At 42.1% G+C, this 18891-nt stretch overlaps 1 protein-coding gene across 2 annotated transcripts in view; it reads left to right on the top strand.

Annotated features, from left to right (window-relative positions):
- The window catches only part of CNTLN (centlein), a 580120-nt gene that overhangs the window by 144876 nt on the left and 416353 nt on the right, over positions 1-18891 (top strand). For both annotated transcript variants that reach the window (XM_077475235.1, XM_077475234.1), the window contains exon 10: positions 18709-18882. In XM_077475235.1, the coding sequence (XP_077331361.1) occupies positions 18709-18882 (174 nt within the window). The remainder of the gene's footprint in view (positions 1-18708; positions 18883-18891) is intronic.

Below are 18891 nucleotides of genomic sequence, written 5' to 3'. Positions count from 1 at the left end.
GCTGTCTTGTATTTTAACTTTGTACATGTACCTGCTGACATCAAAGACAGGTTTAGTAGCCCAGGCATCCACGGAAGCACCATAATTAACTTGAAATGAATATTTTTATTTGTAATGGAAGATCTGACAGGTGCACACTTTCTACTGATATATAATTCTGTTGCAACTGTTAAAACATTCTTTTAAATTCTCCTCTGTAGTTCTTAGCGGGGATTGCTTAGGTGAAAAATTGCTACTGAAATGTTCAAAGAGTTGATTAGTAGGAAACACAGGGAGCCAAAACTCAAGAAATATGTTTCTATAGTACATGCATAGTAGTATCGTAATCCTTTTTTTTTTTTACCTTTAAAATCTTTGAGATGCAACGCTTTTTTGACACCAAATGTGAACGATATGCCGCAGATTGCAGCACTCTACCACTTTAACGGCTAAATATACCTCGCCTAAATATATTGCTTAATACTGTATGGTAATTCAATAAAAACTGTGTATTGTACAAACGGGTGTTTTTTGTATTCTATTGAAGAAGTGGTACACGACAACAGTCATTTACTAGGTCATAATAAAATTATTAATACAAATTCCAGTAAGGATGCTTGGGTAATTTTTGTTGCATACAAATTATTATCTTGCTTACAATCGTCTACCTTAGATGCTTTACCCAAAGCGGGAGTTCTGCCGTTTATTTTTTTTTATTTTTTTAGAAGTCAGCAGCTACAAGTACTGTAAGTGCTGTAAATACCCTCAGATTCTGCGGCTACCTATGCCCGGAAGTGGGTGCAAATACCTGTATTATACAGGTATCTGCACCCCTCTCCCCCCTGAAAGGTGGCACGGGAGGGGGAAGGTTCCAATGAGCGGAAGTTCCACTTTAGGGTGGAGCTTTGCTTTAATTCCTGATTATTTGGATGGCTGATTTTTTAAATCAGAAAGGATATTTTTGCATTTTTACATGTGCAGCCCTGATCAGATCCCAAGTATTACACTGCAGACTAAAGGTCCTATGAGAACAGGTTCTTAAATAAAAACTAATGTGGAACCACAAAAAAAACTTTTTATGTTGGTGTATTGGCCTCCAGGTTTGTATTGCTGTCTGTATTGGTTATAACTACATAAAGCCGCATCCAGTAATTGATTGGTATGTACAGATATACACAGCAGCTGTGGCTCCCAGGTGGGCTCATACACCAGAATTTTACATGATATGACCCCAGGCCCAGGCATTGCTTTGTATTCAAGACAAGTCATAATGTAATTGCAGTTTTAAACAGGACAAGTTATCTAAGTTGATAACAATGATTTTGTTTTACACTAACACTTATAAGTAGAGAAAAGTGATTTTTTTTTTTATCGATTTCATAAGACTAATCATTTTTACAGAACCATATTACCAAATGAAGGCTTTGCTCTAAAAAAAAGTATTACTTTGTTTTTTAAGTATTAACAAAGATATTGCTAAAAAACTGGTCCATAGAAGAAATGTAAAAATGTATTTGAGCGTGTACGAGAATATACAGGTGTGAGAGCTCAACTGGTCAACGTAGAACATTAATCAGAAAATGAAGTCCTGCTAGATCACTTCAGGCTGGCCCCTTTTGCAGGTATAGCTAGCTATGTATAACATTAAAAATAATGGCAATACTGTTTTAACCACTTCAATACAGGGCACTCCACCCCCCCCCCCCCTCCTGCCCAGGCCAATTTTCAGCTTTCAGCGCTGTTGCATTTTGAATGACAATTGCTCGGTCATGAAACACTGTACCCAAACAAAATTTTTATACCCCCCCCCACTAGAGCTTTCAGCGTTATTTGATCACCACTGTTTTTTTTTTTTTTGCGTTACAAATAAAGACTGAAAATGTTGAAAAAATCCAATAATACACTGTCTCACCCTGCTCTGTACATGCTCAGTTGCTCAGTTGCTCTGTATTTTTAGGCACTGTGCCAAATTTGTAGAGGCCTATCTGCTGACAGCCTTAAAACAAAAACGTCTAGAGGAAAAGAGATTTCATCTCCAAATACGGAAAGGTTTCTTCACAGTAAGAGCTGTGAAAATGTGGAATAGACTCCCTGCAGAGATGGTTCTGGTCAGCTCAGTAGATTGCTTTAAGAAAGGCCTGGATTATTTCCTAAGGGTACTAATATTTATAGGTAAAGTTGATCTGGGGAAAATCCGATTTCCTCTCGGGGGATCAGGAAGGGATTTTTTCCCCTGCTTTAGCAAATTGGATCATGCTCTGTTGGGGTTTTTTGCCTTCCTCTGGTTAACCACTTGCCGACCGCCGCACGACGATATACGTTGGCAGAATGGCACGGGCAGGCATATGGGCGTATATATAAGTCCCTGCCTGCCCGCGGGTGGGGGGCCCGATCGGGCCCCCCCCCGGTGCCTGCGGCGATCGGCATTCGTTCGAGAGCGATCCGGGATGAGGGGGCGGCCATTCATTCATGGCCACCCCCTCGCGATCGCTCTCGACGAATGGAAATCCTTCGTGACATCACTTCCTCTCCTGTAATGTAAACACAGGAGAGGAAGTGATGTATTCTCTCCTCCGTGTCGGTATTTTTCGTTCCGGCACCGAGGAGAGAGGTTCGGTGAGTTGCACCAACACACCACACATACAGTAGAACATGCCAGGCACACTCACACCCCCCCTTTACCCCCCGATCACCCCCCCAATTACCCCTGCCCCCCCCAGTCACAGTGACACCAATTGCTTTTTTTTTTTTTTGCATTGGTGTCATTTGTGACTGTAATAACTGTTTGGGCAGTTAGGGTTAGCCCCCTTTAGTTCTAATGTGCCCCCCTAACCCCCCCAATAAAGGTTTAACCCCGTGATCACCCCCCGTCGCCAGTGTCACTAAAGCTGGGTTCACATTGCAGCGGTTTATGAGAACGGATGTGATTCGCACCGCACTGCAGTGCAAATCACATCCGATCTCTGTGCGATTCGAGTTCAGCCATACAGATAGTATGGCTGAATTCCCGCCGCACCCGCCGCAAATTCGCACGGGACCCTTTTTTTGGTCCGCAGCAGAATCGGATCGCATGGGTGTTCACACCATGCGATCCGAGTTTGCAGATCGCACTGCGATATGCGAACTGATCTGGGGGTGTCATTAACATTTCACTGACACTCCCAGCAGTTCGCATAGGGCAGTGTGAACTGCCGCCGGGAGGCATGCGATGCGGGAACCCGCCGCGGATTCGTGGCGTTCCCGCATCGCTCCAGTGTGAACCCAGCCTAATAAGCGATCATTTTTCTGATCGCTGTATTAGTGTCACAGGTGACGCTAGTTAGGCAGGTAGGTATTTAGGTTCGCTGCAACTTTTTATAGCGCCAGGGACCCCCATATACTACCGCATAAAGCCCCCTGATTGCCCCCTAGTTAACCCTTTCACCAGTGATCACCATATAACTGTTACAGGTGATGCTGGTTGGTTAGTTATTTTTTTATAGTTTCAGGGCACCCGCCATTTATTACCTAATAAAGGTTTAACCCCCTGATCACCCGGCGGGTGTCATTTGTGACTGTAATAACTGTTAGGGCAGTTAGGGTTAGCCCCCTTTAGTTCTAAGGTACCCCCCTAACCCCCCCAATAAAGGTTTAACCCCGTGATCACCCCCCGTCGCCAGTGTCACTAAGGCTGGGTTCACATTGCAGCGGTTTGAGAACGGATGTGATTCGCACCGCACTGCAGTGCAAATCACATCCGATCTCTGTGCGATTCGAGTTCAGCCATACAGATAGTATGGCTGAATTCGTGTCGCACCCGCCGCAAACTCGCACGGGACCCTTTTTTTGGTCCGCAGCAGAATCGGATCGCATGGGTGTTCACACCATGCGATCCGAGTTTGCAGATCGCACTGCGATATGCGAACTGATCTGGGGGTATTTAGGTTCGCCGCAGCTTTTTATAGCGCCAGGGACCCCCATATACTACCGCATAAAGCCCCCTGATTGCCCCCTAGTTAACCCTTTCACCAGTGATCACCATATAACGGTTACAGGTGACGCTGGTTGGTTAGTTCTTTTTTATAGTTTCAGGGCACCCGCCATTTATTACCTAGTCTCACTAGTGTACCCCTAAATTTAGGGGTGTCTACTTTCCAAAATGGGGTCATTTGGGGGGGGGGGGTTGTGCCATCTTGGCATTTTATGGCCTTCAAAACTGTAACGCCCTTAGAAAGCCTGAAGGCGGTGCTTGGTTTTCGGGGCCCCGTACGCGGCTAGGCTCCCAAAAAGTCCCACATATGTGGTATCCCCGTACTCAGGAGAATCAGCAGAATTTATTTTGGGGTGTCATTTCACATATGCCCATGGCATGCGTGAGCAATATATCATTTAGTGACAACTTTGTGAAAAAAATAAATAAAAAAAAAAGTTTGTAATTTTCCCGCAACTTGTGGCAAAATATAAAATATTCCATGGACTCAACATGCCTCTCAGCAAATAGCTTGGGGTGTCTACTTTCTAAAATGGGGTCATTTGTGGGGGTTTTGTGCCATCTTGGCATTTTATGGCCTTCAAAACTGTAATAGGTAGTGAGGAGTGAAGTCAAATATTTACGCCCTTAGAAAACCTGAAGGCGGTTCTTGGATTTCGGGGCCCCGTACGCGGCTAGGCTCCCAAAAAATCCCACACATGTGGTATCCCCGTACTCAGGAGAAGCAGCAGAATTTATTTTGGGGTGTCATTTCACATATGTCCATGGCATGTGTGAGCAATATATCATTTAGTGACAACTTTGTGAAAAAAAAATAAAAAAAAATTAAAGTTTGTAATTTTCCCGCAACTTGTGGCAAAATATTAAATATTCCATGGACTCAACATGCCTCTCAGCAAATAGCTTGGGGTGTCTACTTTCTAAAATGGGGTCATTTGTGGGGGTTTTGTGCCATCTTGGCATTTTATGGCCTTCAAAACTGTAATAGTTAGTGAGGAGTGAAGTCAAATATTTACGCCCTTAGAAAACCTGAAGGCGGTTCTTGGCTTTCGGGGCCCCGTACGCGGCTAGGCCAAAAAATCCCACACGTGTGGTATCCCCGTACTCAGGAGAAGCAGCAGAATTTATTTTGGGGTGTCATTTCACATATGCCCATAGCATGTGTGAGCAATATATCATTTAGTGACAACTTTGTGTAAAAAAAAAAAAATATATATTTTTTTGTCATTCAATCGCTTGAGGCAAAAAAATAAAATATTCGATGGGCTCAACATGCCACTTATCAATTTCCTTAGGGGGTCTACTTTCCAAAATGGGGTCATTTGGGGGGGTTTTGTACTGCCCTGCCATTTTAGCACCTCAAGAAATGAGATAGGCAGTCGTAAACTAAAAGCTGCGTAAATTCCAGAAAACGTACCTTAGTTTGTAGATGTGACAACTTTTGCGCAAACCAATAAATATACAGTTATTGACTTTTTTTTTTACCAAAGACATGTGGCTGAATACATTTTGGCCTAAATGTATGACTAAAATTGAATTTATTGGATTTTTCTAATAACAAAAAGTAGAAAATATCATTTTTTTTCAAAATTTGCGGTCTTTTTTTCCATTTATATCGCAAAAAATAAAAATCGCAGAGGCAATCAAATACCATCAAAAGAAAGCTCTATTTGTGGGAAGAAAAGGACGCAAATTTTGTTTGGGTACAACATTGCATGACCGCGCAATTACCAGTTAAAGCAGCGCAGTGCCAAATTGTAAAAAGACCTCTGGTCATTTACCAGCAAAATGGTCCGGTCTGAAAGTGGTTAAACTGTGGGTATAGAATTGGGTATATGGGATTGTATGATATAATTATTTTTTTTTTTTTGTGGTTGGACTGGATGGACTTGTGTCTTTTTTCAACCTAACTATGTAAAATTAAACCTTCCTGTCCTTAACAGCCCAGGAAACTGCTTCTGTTTGAAACTGCCATGGTGCTGCACATGTGATCAGTTATGACACCAGCCATTTGATGGTTTGGCAGTTTGGTTGCGGACACAAGCAAAGGTGAACGGTTAGCAATCCCAGCATTTCAGGAATGTAACTCCAGGAATGAATCAAAGGGTTCAGTTCCTGTTTATATTTTACTGCTGGTTTTGTGCCTGTAGTGTTCCTTATTTTTTTTTTATTTTTTTAAAGAGGGTGACAAGTAGTATACGTTTAGAGACTTGGGATTGCTGATCAGCAGTGCAGTGGCAGGATGTTCTCTCCCTTTTGCAGGTTTAAAATTGGGGTGCTTGCTAATTAACTGGCTAATCTTTTGCACTTACACATAGGTTTACAAGTCATAATTTGGGGGTAGTATACACAGGCATTTGGGATGAACTTAAGGTGCATTTACCATGCATTTATTGTGCTTTATTGGGAAGAAAAGGTGAAAAACACTTAGCACTGGCACAGAGAATGCAACTGGTCAGGTAAGGGTGCCTTTTTTTTCAATTGTATATTCTACCTAGATGACCGTAATGAATATATATAATATACAGGACTTTTGTTTTTTCTATTATTGAGACTAAATGCTTTTATTGTTCATAGCTCAATTTTAAATAATGTAGTCCATTCACTTCAGTTGTTTTTCAGTAGAGGCAGTGTAACCTGTATGAGCATTGCAGGCTAACACCCAAGGTGGTTATCTGGAGGTTTCTCCCATGTTCTTTGTAGTGCTTCTGCTTTGTTTCAGTAATGAAATTCAAAACATTTTTGTCTGCAATTATTCAAAATGTTATTACCCATACTGAACACTCAATGACTTAAGGTGGATTAATTAAACTGTAGCTGCTTTGCCATCTGGGTGCAGCATATTTAGCTGATTTTCTATAAGGAAGATTTTTCATTGAATAAAGTGTTTTTGAAAAGGTGGTTGCCAGGTTGTGTTTTCTAAAAGATAAATGGTAGCCCTAGCTTCAATTAATACCATAATAACTCCAATAAAAAGGGAAGAGCAGCTGCTTTCTATAAGTTTTTTCACCTGCCTGCTGTTTACACACACACACATGCACGCACACACACAAAAATAATAATTCTAATACATTATTTAGAAGATGTTACAGCTTTTTGCAAAAGCCCAGGCAAGTACATTTTAAGTTCAATGCTCTCAATTTACAACATTGCAGAGGGGGGAAAAAGAGATGACAGGCATAAACATAATCAGATTTTTATGGCTCAAGCGGATTCATTAAATTAGAGCGCTTGGTGTTAGTGTTCATTAATGAACTGGCGCCATATGCTTTAACTACCCTGGTCAATAGCTGATGAAGAAAAGCTCTTGTTCCGAAAGACAAAATAAAAAAAAAAAGGAGGCAGAAACAGCTGGAAAAAAATATCCATGTTTTGGACTTGTATCAGAGGAGTTGCTTTGATTTCAGTAAACTACAACCGAGGCAATATGGCTCACAATTTGTGACCCAAAGGTAGTCATACATTACTGGAATACAGCCTACTGCGTCTCACATTACACAGATGTGAAGGCCTGATTATAGCTGCTACATAATTAACAGTGATCCGATTTGTTTTGTGGCATAAATGGTGCATGTGTAGAACATTAGCCATGGCACTCTCATTCAAATTCAACTCAAGGGCTCAGCGGCAGGCGGGTCACGAGCTTCAGGGAGTTGAAGCACAAGCTCCTCCATATGTTCTTGCTGCATCTTACTATGGCTACGAGTGCAAGTTAAGTTCCCCAAAGAACCTAATCGTGTTCTGTAATTACAGCGCGGCTTTCTGCTGGCTAGAAATGAGGGAAAAGCTAAAACACTCCCTCATCAGATAATTTGTAAATTACTTTACATGGCGGATGCCTAACTCAGTTGGTTTTCAACTGCTGAAATTATAAATAATTGTAACAGATGTGGCAATATGGCTGGTCTCCAATAAACGAGGCCCTTGGTAATTTGGCCGACCCTTTGACAGGCCAATTTAATAAAATGTGAACAAAATCTTCTTGCTAATAATTTATCATCCTTTTTCCCAACAGAATAAACTTAATTACCCTAGCAGTTAACAAGGTCACACCCAGATGCCAAACTCTGCTACAGTTTTGATAATGCAATCAGGAATTGAGAGGTGATGACAGTGTTGTTGTTTTTTCATTACCTGGCTTCACATAAACACAGGTGGCATAGCTTCCTTGTCAGTTTTTAATAATTACAAGCTATTATGGAATGCATAGTTAGCAGATTGAAAACCACACTTTAGTGATTGAGATTTTACTGTATGGAGATTATAATGTTGGGGAAGGCTCCCCAGCTACTTGTACTAATGGATAGCTTTTATGTCTTTACAGGTGACATCAGAGGTTTGCATGTAGGAATATTTTTAACTTTAAAACCCAGCATTGTGCAAAATGATCAGTGAATCCTGACATTTTAGTTGGCCTTTGTGATGTAACCTTACAATTTAAAGCTTGCACCCCAGCTTAATTGGTTCTAAGAGTGACATTTTTAAAGACAGAGAATAGGTCTTCTAAGGTTAAATGTTGTGGCTGTCTGATGGCAGTGCATATTCTTTACCTACGTTGCATTGTACAGTGCTGCCTGTGAGCTTATTTATAAGCATGAAGATGTACAGAACACTATAATTATTAAGTATTTATGGGAACACCTTTTCAGATACATTTAGAAGAGAGATAAGGATATGTTTGTGTCCATGTATCTGTAGGATTGAGAATTTAAGGTCCTCTTCATCCTCCCTTGTAAATCTGTAGATAACTCCAATACCTACAATCAAGGTTATGTCCCCCATAGTCTTTCTTGCCAGTTACAAAGATTATGGGATCTGTATGAAGTAGAGGCACTGATTGGCTTCTTAGACTCTCAAGTAAGAGTTTCAGTGGTCATTTGAGGTCACTTTAATTGTATAGGGTGCAAGCAGGTTGCAGAGGGTTTATCCCAAATCTTAGGGAAGTCAGTTTTCTCGTAAAAAAAAAAAAAAAAAAGTAAAACCAAATCAGATAGCAACACATTGAAGCCTTTTTATGACATGTTAAAATCTTCTGTTGGCTTTTCAGCAGGAGATTTTTTTTAAACAATAAAGGTGCTTTATTCAATAAGGGAATTGTATTACAGGAGAATACAGATTAGGCAATGTCATTAACATACAGATGCAGAATAAACAAAAATGAACAGTAAAGGCGTCAATTGCGATTCCTATTTATTTTCCAACTTTAGCTTTACTTAACAGTATTTAGCTGTATATTGCGGAGCTCTGTAGCCCTGGGAAACCACTATTCCCATCATAATGCTGCAGTACACATGTCAGCATAAGGGAGGGCGTGGGGGAGAGTGGAAGGGGGGACCCAGGTTACGGTCCAAGGTTTGTCCCGACCTCACACCAGGGGAAACATTAGATCAGTGTCCAGGGGGCCCATACCACCTGATTTTTCCAGGCAAATCCCCTGTTCCAGTACGTTAATTTGTATAATGGAAGCGCCTCATCCACCATCCTCTCCCAAACGGAAGCCGGTGGCGACGAGGAAGCCCATTTTAGTAGAATCACCCTTTTAGCATAGTACAGAAGATATGCTCTGAGTAACTTAAAATGATGCGAGCTTTGCTCATTATCTGGATGCCCTAGTAAGGCCAAAACTGGGGTAGGTTTTAAATCAAGTCGCAGTTAATTAAGGTTAATTTCAGAAAATATAGTTTGCCAATATGACACTATGATGGGGCATTCCCAGAAGATATACATACAAGATCCTATGTGGAGGTTACAGCAGGGACAACTGGGGCCACGGTTCGGGAACATCCACTGAAGTCTCACAGGGGTGTAATGCACCCTGTGGAGAAACTTGACTTGAGTTTGTGTCCCTCTGGTTGAAATGACAAGTTTGGGGCCCTGTTCCAGACACTCTTCCCATGTTTCCCTATCCAAAAAAGGAATGTCTTCTTGCCAGTACTCCCATAGTTTTTCCATTTTGGCCGAGTTTGTACAAAGGAGTGCACTATAGAGGGTGGACAAGGGTTTGTCCAGTACACCTGGAGACCACATATTCTCAATAGGATCCATTAAGATAGTTGAAGGTTGGGGAAACTGAGCCCTGGCTGCGTGCCGTGATTGGTGGTATCTAAACGACATCCAGCCAGGCAGGCCAAATCTCCAAGACAGCTGAGAGAAGGTCAGGATGCCCGCAGGCATGACACCCCCCACCGGTTTAACACCAAAGTGTGCCCATACGTAAGGATCAGGGACAGTACGGAAGTGGGGGAGACATGAATTACCCCACAAAGGTTGGGCAGGTAACCTTTGACCCGGTTGGCTGAAATGTCTGGTTGCTGCCTTCCCACGTGGCATGTGTTGGTCTCAACAGAAAGGGGTATGCTCGCGGCCCTCTGAAGATCAAGTTTTCTCCCCATCCCGCTCTCTTTTTCATTTTTGATCCACCCCTCAGTGGCTCGAGCCCCCAGGGACCTCTGCACAGGGGATCCAACCATATTTTCATATATTCTATTGGCATATACGGCGGTTGGCCATGGTTTGACCGCCTTTGCATAGATCACCTAGCATCCGGACAAGTGTATGTGTGTAATTGTTTTTTGTTGGTGTTTATTGTTGTCTGTGTTGCCCCATCCATTGGCTATTTAGCACGGTTGCTTTTAGGTTTACATCTTGTTTGGTGCTAGCACTTGACCTCCAATGGAGGATAATGTATGCATTTTAATAATTCAATAAATTATATACTTTTCAATCCCCACACTGTATGCCGTGTTGCTCATTTGGTCACTAATTTTTACACTACTATAGTGGGAACTTTTTCGTCCATCCGGGGCTTCGGCTAAATGCCCCCAGCCCGACAGGATGACCTCTGAAGGACAAAAGCGTCCTTGGAACCGCAAGCCTGCGAGCAAGAGTGCTACCGCATGAAGTTTTGCCCCCGCCCAAACCCATGGGTGGGTGGTCGCCTTCAGGAGTTTGCAGCCCAGTGGGCCTCTAGGCTGTCCGACCAATGGGTCTACTCCAATCTGTTTGTAGTCCCAAAAAGGAAGGAGTACATCCAATCTTGGACCTAAAAGCCCTCAATTGCTTTGTGAAAGTAAAGAGGTTCAGAATGGAATCAGTTCACTCAGTAGTCGCTGCACTCCATCAAGGGGACTTCTTGGCGTTTCTGGACATCCAGGATGCATACCTGCACATACCCATATGCCTCCAGCATCAGAGGTTTCTGCGATTCACATTTGGTGGCGACCACTACCAGTTTGTGGCTCTCCCTTTTGACTTGGCATCAGCCCTCCAGTCTTTATCAAGGTATTGGCTCCAGTTTTGGCATTGCTGCGACAACGTGGAATCGCAACCGTAGGTTACCTAGATGATCTCCTCCTGAGAGCATCTTCCGCTTCAAAATTGAAGCAGAATGTGGCGATCTCCATGCAAACTCTGCAGGATTTTGGGTGGCTGTTGAACCTAAAAAAAAGTTGGTGCGTATACCAACTCAATGTTTGGACTACCTAGGCTTACTGCTGCACTCCATGGAAGTGAGTGTTTGTTTCTCCCTTCAGACAAGCTGCAGACTCAGAGCCGCCGTAAAACTGTTGATGAATCACAGGTGGCCGTCCCTACGCTTCTGCATGCGAGTCCTGGGGCTCATGGTGGCCTCCTTCGAGGCTGTGCCGTACGCCCAGTTTCATACCGGAGTCTTGCAGAAGGAGATCTGGACGAAATGGCACAAATCTCCATTATCCCTGGATCGGCAAATTCAGGTGAGCCAGTCAGGGACTCCCTGCTCTGGTGGCTGAGGTCCCCGGCACTTTGGTCCTGGAAGTCGTTCCTACCTCTACATTGGACAGCGATCACAACGGACACCAGCCTGACCAGCTGGGGTGGAGTGCTGGGAGTACAGTCGACCAAGGGCCTTTGGTCGAGGGAGGAATCCAAATTGCCGATCAGTGTGCTCGAGATATGAGCGATCAGGCTATGCCACATGGTCGGTGAGACTTCGAGGGTGTCCGATCAGGATCCAGTGTATTTGGCATGTAGTTCCTCCGGTGTGTCCACTGTTACCCCCGTGGGATCTGAACCTGGTGTTATCGGAGCTCCAGAAACCGCCGTTTGAGGATATCCGAGAAATTCCCTTGTTGACTTTCCCAGAAAGTGGTCTTTCTAGTGGCTATTACATTGCCCAGGAGGGTTTCGGAATTGGCGGCCTTGTCTTGCAAGTTGCCTTATCTGATTTTCCATAAGGATGTTGTTGCGTCCACAACGTTCTTTTCTGCCGAAGGTGGTTTCAGCATTCCACATCAATGAAGACTTTGTGTTACCATCTTTGTGTCCTAAGCCGACACATCCTAAGGAGGGGTGGCCCTCCATTCCCTGGACGTTGTCCGGGGCTCTAAGGGTATATTTATCTGCCACGGCTCCCATTCAGAAGTCAGACTTTCAGTTTGTAGGCCTGAACCACAGATTGTGGTTCAGGCCTATGCCTTGAAGGGGCAGGTGTCCCCCTTTCTGGTCATGGCCCATTCCACCAGGGCAATTGGAACCTCTTGGGCTTTCCGACATCAAGCGTCTGTCGCTCAAGTGTATAAAGCGGCCACTTGGTCGTCTGTTCACACCTTTATAAAATTCTACAAGGTAGATGTCAGTGCATCAGCTGATGTCTGTTTTGGCCGCAAAGTTTTGCAGGCGGCCATGTAATTTGCACTTGCACTTAATTTTTTTTTTTTTTCAAAAAACAGTTACCTTTAAGTAAAATACACTGTTGCATTGTTACCGCAAGTTCTGATGCAGTTAGATAAGGTGGTGACTCCCCTGTTAGGCAGCATTCTGTTTTTTGTAGGTGAAGTTTTTATGCTGATGTCTTGATGGTCTAAAGTAGAGGAGCTGTGTCAGTCAGTGAACATAGGAGAAAATAGAATTTTTGTACTCACCGTAAAGTCCTTTTCTCTGTAGTTCACGGACTGACACAGCGCCCCCCCCCCCCCCCCCTCCTATTTTACGTTATACTGCTTGTTGACGTACTGAGGCTGCAGGATGCAGGCTGGGGGGTTGTTACTGAAGGGACCCCTCATTGGGAGGAACTAGAAAGTTCTGTTTTTTTACATGTTAACATGTTCTGCCTAGTCCTCTCCTGAAGGTGGCATAACAACCCGATGGTCTAAAGTAAAGGAGCTGTGTCAGTCAGTGAACCACAGAGGAAAAGATTTTATGGTGAGTACAAAAATCCTATTTTTTTGAGAAAAAAAACATTCCCCTCTGGGTTATGAATGTTCATTGCAGTGATTTTAACTTGATTGCAGATTCCTACCTTTTGTTATTTGGAAGATATAGCTGTTTGTGTCCATGTGCAAAATGACTCTAATGGGAGTAACTTTATTATTATCATTCAGCTGCTGCACTTGCAGGGTCTGCATCCCTTTAACGTGATATTAAAGGCAAAAAAAAAACAAAAAAAAAAAACAAGCATGCCATACACAGAGCAGTCCCAATTCTCCTCTTCTCGAGTTCCCTGCTGGTGCTCTTGGCTCTTCCATCCTGCCAAGTTCCCACAGTGCAAATGTGGTCACCCAAGCAGGCTCACTGCTGAGCCACTGCTCTGCATGTCCATTCACACAGAGCCGTGGCTTGGCTCTGCCCACACTCTCTCCTCATTGGCTCCCACTGCTGTCTCAGTCAATTTGGAGGGAGAGTCCCTGAAGAGCCGAGGCTCTTGTGCACATAGGTGCACACAGAAGGTACAGTATCTCACAAAAGTGAGTACACCCCTCACATTTTTGTAAATATTTTATTATATCTTTTCATGTGACAATACTGAAGAAATTGCACTTGGCTACAATGTAAAGTAGTGAGTGCACAGCTTGTGTAAATTTGCTGTCCACTCAAAATAACTCAACACATAGCCAATAATATCTAAACTACTGGCAATAAAAGTGAGTACACCCCTAAATGAAATTGTCTAAATTGGGCCTAATTAGGCATTTTCCCTCCCCGGTGTCATGTGACTTGTTACGAGGTCTCAGGTGTGAATGGGGAGCAGGTTTGTTAAATTTCGTGCTATCACTCTCTCTCTTACTGGTCACTGGAAGTTCAACGTGGCACCTCAAGGCAAAGAACTCTCTGAGGATCTGAAAAAAAGTTATTGTTTCTCTCCATAAAGATGGCCTAGGTTATAAGAAGATTGCCAAGACACTGAAACTGAGCTGTAGCGCGGTGGCCAAGACCATACAGCAGTTTCCACTCAGAACAGGCCCTGCCATGGTCAACCAAATAAGTTGAGTGCACATGCTCAGCGTAATATCCAGAGGTTGTCTTTGGGAGATAGACTATGAGTGCTGCCAGCATTGCTGCAGAGGTTGAAGGGATAGAGGGTCAGCCTGTCAGTGCTCAGACCATATGCCACACACTGCATCAAATTGGTCTGCATGGCTGTTTTCTCAGAAGGAAGCCTCTTATAAAGATGATGCTTAAGCCCGCAAACAGTTTGCTGAAGACAAGCAGACTTAGGACATGGATTACTAGAACTATGTCATGTGGTCTGATGAGACCAAGATAAACGTATTTGATTCAGATAGTGTCGAGCATGTGTGGCGGCAACCAGGTGAGGAGTACAAAGACAAGTGTGTCTTGCCTACAGTCAAGCATGGTGGTTGAGAGTTTCATGGTCTGGGGCTGCATGAGTGCTGCCGGCACTGGGGAACTATAGTTCATTGAGGGAACCATGAATGTACCGTGACATACTGAAACAGAGCATGTTCCCCTCCCTTCAGAGACTGGGCCACATGGCAGTATTCCAACATAACAACCCCGAACACCTCCAAGTCGACCACTGCCTTGCTAAAGAGGCTGAGGGTAAAGGTGATGGACTTGCCAAACATGTCTCCAGACCTAAACCCTATTGAGCATCTGTGGGTTATCCTCAAACAGAAGGTGGAGGAGTGCAAGGTCTCTAACATCCACCAGCTCCGTGATGTCGTCATGGAGGATTGGAAGAGGACTCCAGTGGCAACCCATGAAGCTCTGGTGAACTCCATGTCCAAGAGGGTTAAGGTAGTGCTGGAAAATAATGGCAGCCACACAAAATATAATCATCTCATGTTGCCATATTGCATTGTATTTTACAGAAAATTCTTCAAAACAATTGTGCAACCTGTTGCTTTTTTAAGGCGTAGTGTAGTCCCCATCAAAAATATTCTTTTTCTGTAAACTGCACTGTAAATATTAATGCTATACATTATTTTTTATGAATACCAGCACATGCCCAATTTTCTTTTTTTTAGAGTTTACCCAAAACTTACTTAGATATTACATTTCTGTGTATGGTGCGTGCTTACCATTGCATTCTTGAATTTCCACCACAATGTTCTGCAAACTAGGGATATAGACATTCCTTTAAAATATTACTGTTAATATTAACTAATCTACCATTTTTCTTTGTCATTTGGCCACAGGTACATTGCTCAATTGAGTCCATAGATCAGAGATTTTCATCCTGTGTGTCAGGACACATTTGTGCTTAATGCTTCATAACGGACTAGATGTGTCACAAGAATTTTTGAAAAGCATCCTAACAGATGATGAAACTATATCCTATACAATAAGTTGACTGTTTTACACTGGGAATAGTTAGAGTTTTGGAAGTTTATTTCTTTAGTTGTAGATAGTTGATTTTGCTAGAGACTTTAAGAATATCTACAGACGATTATGATGTAAATATACAGTAAAAAGATTGAGGACTATGGATTTCTCAATGTGTATGAAACCTTAGATGTATTTTTTTTTTTTTTTTTAGTAAAGTTTTCATTGTATTCATTTCATTTCATTATATACAGTAGTTTTCACAAGTAAACATTTTTTTTTCTTTTTAAATGTTTCCTATGTGAATATGCTTCCAGTAAAACTTCTTGTTGCAGGCTGATATGCTGGTGACAACGCCAAGCTGCTGCCTCATTCAGTCAAACCGCCTTAAGGCCCATTTATTTTGAAATGTAATACATATTAAATTGTATTGGCCCTTTTAATTTAATGCACATTTGTTGAGGTCTGCTGAAAAGTTGTGTTAGGGAGCCATTGAAAATAAATTGTACAGTAATGCCAATAGTGCATTGTAGGAGCAAAGCACAGAAAATGCATGTTATTGCACTTGTCGGCAGCACATAAGCGTGGACTGCAAAGGTGATCAAGGTTTTAAATATTTAACTGTGAAGTAGACCTTCACACTGCCGCATAACTTTGTAACTGCAACCCTCTGCAATGTCAAAAATAATTGTGTATGTGCAAGCTCCTGGTCCGCCTGGCCCCCATTTACCATTCTCGCCTAGAAGCGAGTATTGTGTGCCCTGCTCCTAAGCCTCTTGGAAAATCCCTGTCACATCTTACAGGAGGCTTAAAGTGGTTGTAAACCTCAGACATGAAATATTAACAAAGCATATCCCTCTGTTTACTTGTCTCAATTAAGAGCACTAAATGTAATTTCTGTCTGCTGCTTCGTTTCTTTGCAATCAGCATAAATCACTTGTGACAAGTTTTCCTGACACCAAGAGAAAAAGAGTGGCAGTAGGGTAGCTCCAGCTAATTGGCAGCATCAGCTCTGTTCCTGTGTGCTGTGTGAATGGGGAGGGGGGGTCCCTTTCCTCCATCTCTCCTCACTAAGATCTGCAGAGTAATTTCAGAACTCTGCCCCTTTTTTCTGATTCCTCAAGCAAGCTTTGTAAATTCTGGACTTTGAATAGCTGTAGAGAAGAAACAACTACAAATTAAACAGGTACTACATTTAAGGGTTTGTTTCATCTTGGTGTATATTACCTAAGGCCAGTCATTTCACTGGGTATATGGAAGGGTTTATAACCACTTTAAGCTGAGGCATACGTAGTGTGGGAGGAGCTGGATTTGCTGGTTGTGTGGGTATGTTTACTGTGGACAAACCTGTAGAAAAAAGTAAGAAGGGGTTAAAAAATGTAAAAAATATATATATATTACTTGGGAAATTTCTATTTAAGCTGCACAGGTGGGACTTGTTGATCAAGTGTCTTCTATAAGCCACTGCAGAATACTATGGTGCCTTAAAGATATTTGTGCACAGACACTGGACACTATCTACCGTAAGTTAAATAATTGTGTAATGTGATGTAGCTTTAGGATATATGTCGGCACTGTTTCCACTTGAGCTTTCATGGAGAACTACTGAGTTAAATAGATTTGAAATGCCAACTCAAACATATTTTTCAAGAACTCTGCCGGATGCGACTTGCAGCTGGGGTCCATTGTGTCCCTGTTCTCCATTTCAGGGATGAATACGGGCTGAATTTGGCCCTGAAACGAACCCAAAGATGCACAGGACTTCTTTACAATCCGCTCCGCAGATATGTGAACCGGCTCCATAGAGAACCGGTTCACAATCTCCTGTGATTTAAATTGGATGTAGGGAACCCGCATCCAATTCGCAATAGTATGAACCCAGCCTAAGAAGTAGTACTGTACTATACTATACTCTTCCTTTACCAAAAGGACTTGCTCTGTGTTGAAAACCTACTGTTTTTAGGGCCCATATGGCTTTGGCATTACAAAATAGAATGATCAACCCTTTCATGACCTGAATTTTTGAATTTAGACACCCTGACAAAGTTTAGTAATGTTCACTTGTATGTATTGGCCGTAACAATTTTTTTCCCACGTTGCCAGTGGATTTGAGTTAGGAACATACACAAGTGTGCATACCTAGTTAATTTTACATTCGGACTTATGTGTTATTGTGGTCATTAAGGGGTTTAAAATCTACAATTCTTGTTTTTCTCCACTGCATGTTTTTGAAGGCAAGCCTGAGTCATACAAACATATATGAAACCTTGCATTCTTTACTTCAACCATTTAATGGTGCTGTGCATATAGAATATGATCAGCACGTATCACCCAGGTAGAAGACCCTGTAATAGACATGTTGAGGTTTCAGAGTTTACATAATCTCATTGGTTGGTCTCACACAGGCTTGCAGGGAGTACTATTTTATCAACTAATCCTGGAGACTGTTAAATTTATGTGATGAGCTAATTTAAGTATACAGGACTTGGTTAGGTCACAGCAGGTGCATCACAATATTATTTTAACATATTTACTGTATGGTCATGCAAATACTTCAACTTTTGGTAAAAAAATTTCTTTCACTTTACATTGATCATAGCATTGCAAAGTCTATTTCCTCTTTAGAACATGCAGGAACTGAGTCATGTTAAGCAGCTGGCTCAAGGGATAGTTTCCCATGTACTTTATAGGGCTTTTAGTAGGGGAAATAAAACAATCCTTCAATTTCAGAAGCATGGTGGTAAAGTGGTAATTTTTATTTGTAGTAACCCATAGCAGCCAATCAGAATGCATCCTATACTAGTCTGACCGTAAATTCTGATTTTGAGTTATTGCAATTATAAGCCACTTCTGAATAAGGCCATTTGTGTTTAATTATTGATTAATCAACGCGTGCTACTTTGCTATGCGTACAGCGAATTTTCAAAAGAACTACAGTGTGTTCTTCATTGTTCTGTTATAATTTATTTTTTAGAATGTTGAAATATGTGAGCATATTCTTGGAAACAGCCGCAAAATAGTTTTAAGTAATAATCAAATCCTCTTCAAATATAGTTCATGGTTATTTAAAGCCAAGCAAAGCCACTTGCTGAAAACATCATTCTTGCTTGCAGGTTGTGAAGTACATTGGGAATAATGACTCTTTCCAGAAATGTGTGTGATCTATTAATTCTGTAATATAATTTCCTATTTAATTTTGATTTTAATTACTGTAGGAGCTGGAACATCCATCCCTGGTAGAGCTGGAACTCATAATAGCTTCACAGAAATCAGAAATAAAATTTCTACAGGACAGACTTAAAGCAGCTGATCTCCAGTTAACTCAAGTAAATAATTGTAGAAGCACTGCGCTTGAGAACAGCATCCTCAGGGCTGGGAGAATGCGTGAGGTAAGAAAG

Source organism: Lithobates pipiens, unplaced genomic scaffold (assembly GCF_037356315.1).
Source record: "Lithobates pipiens isolate NorthernLeopardFrog02 unplaced genomic scaffold, aLitPip1_a1.2 Scaffold_13, whole genome shotgun sequence".
NCBI lineage: Eukaryota > Metazoa > Chordata > Amphibia > Anura > Ranidae > Lithobates > Lithobates pipiens.
This window is presented reverse-complemented; position numbering and strand designations above follow the sequence as displayed.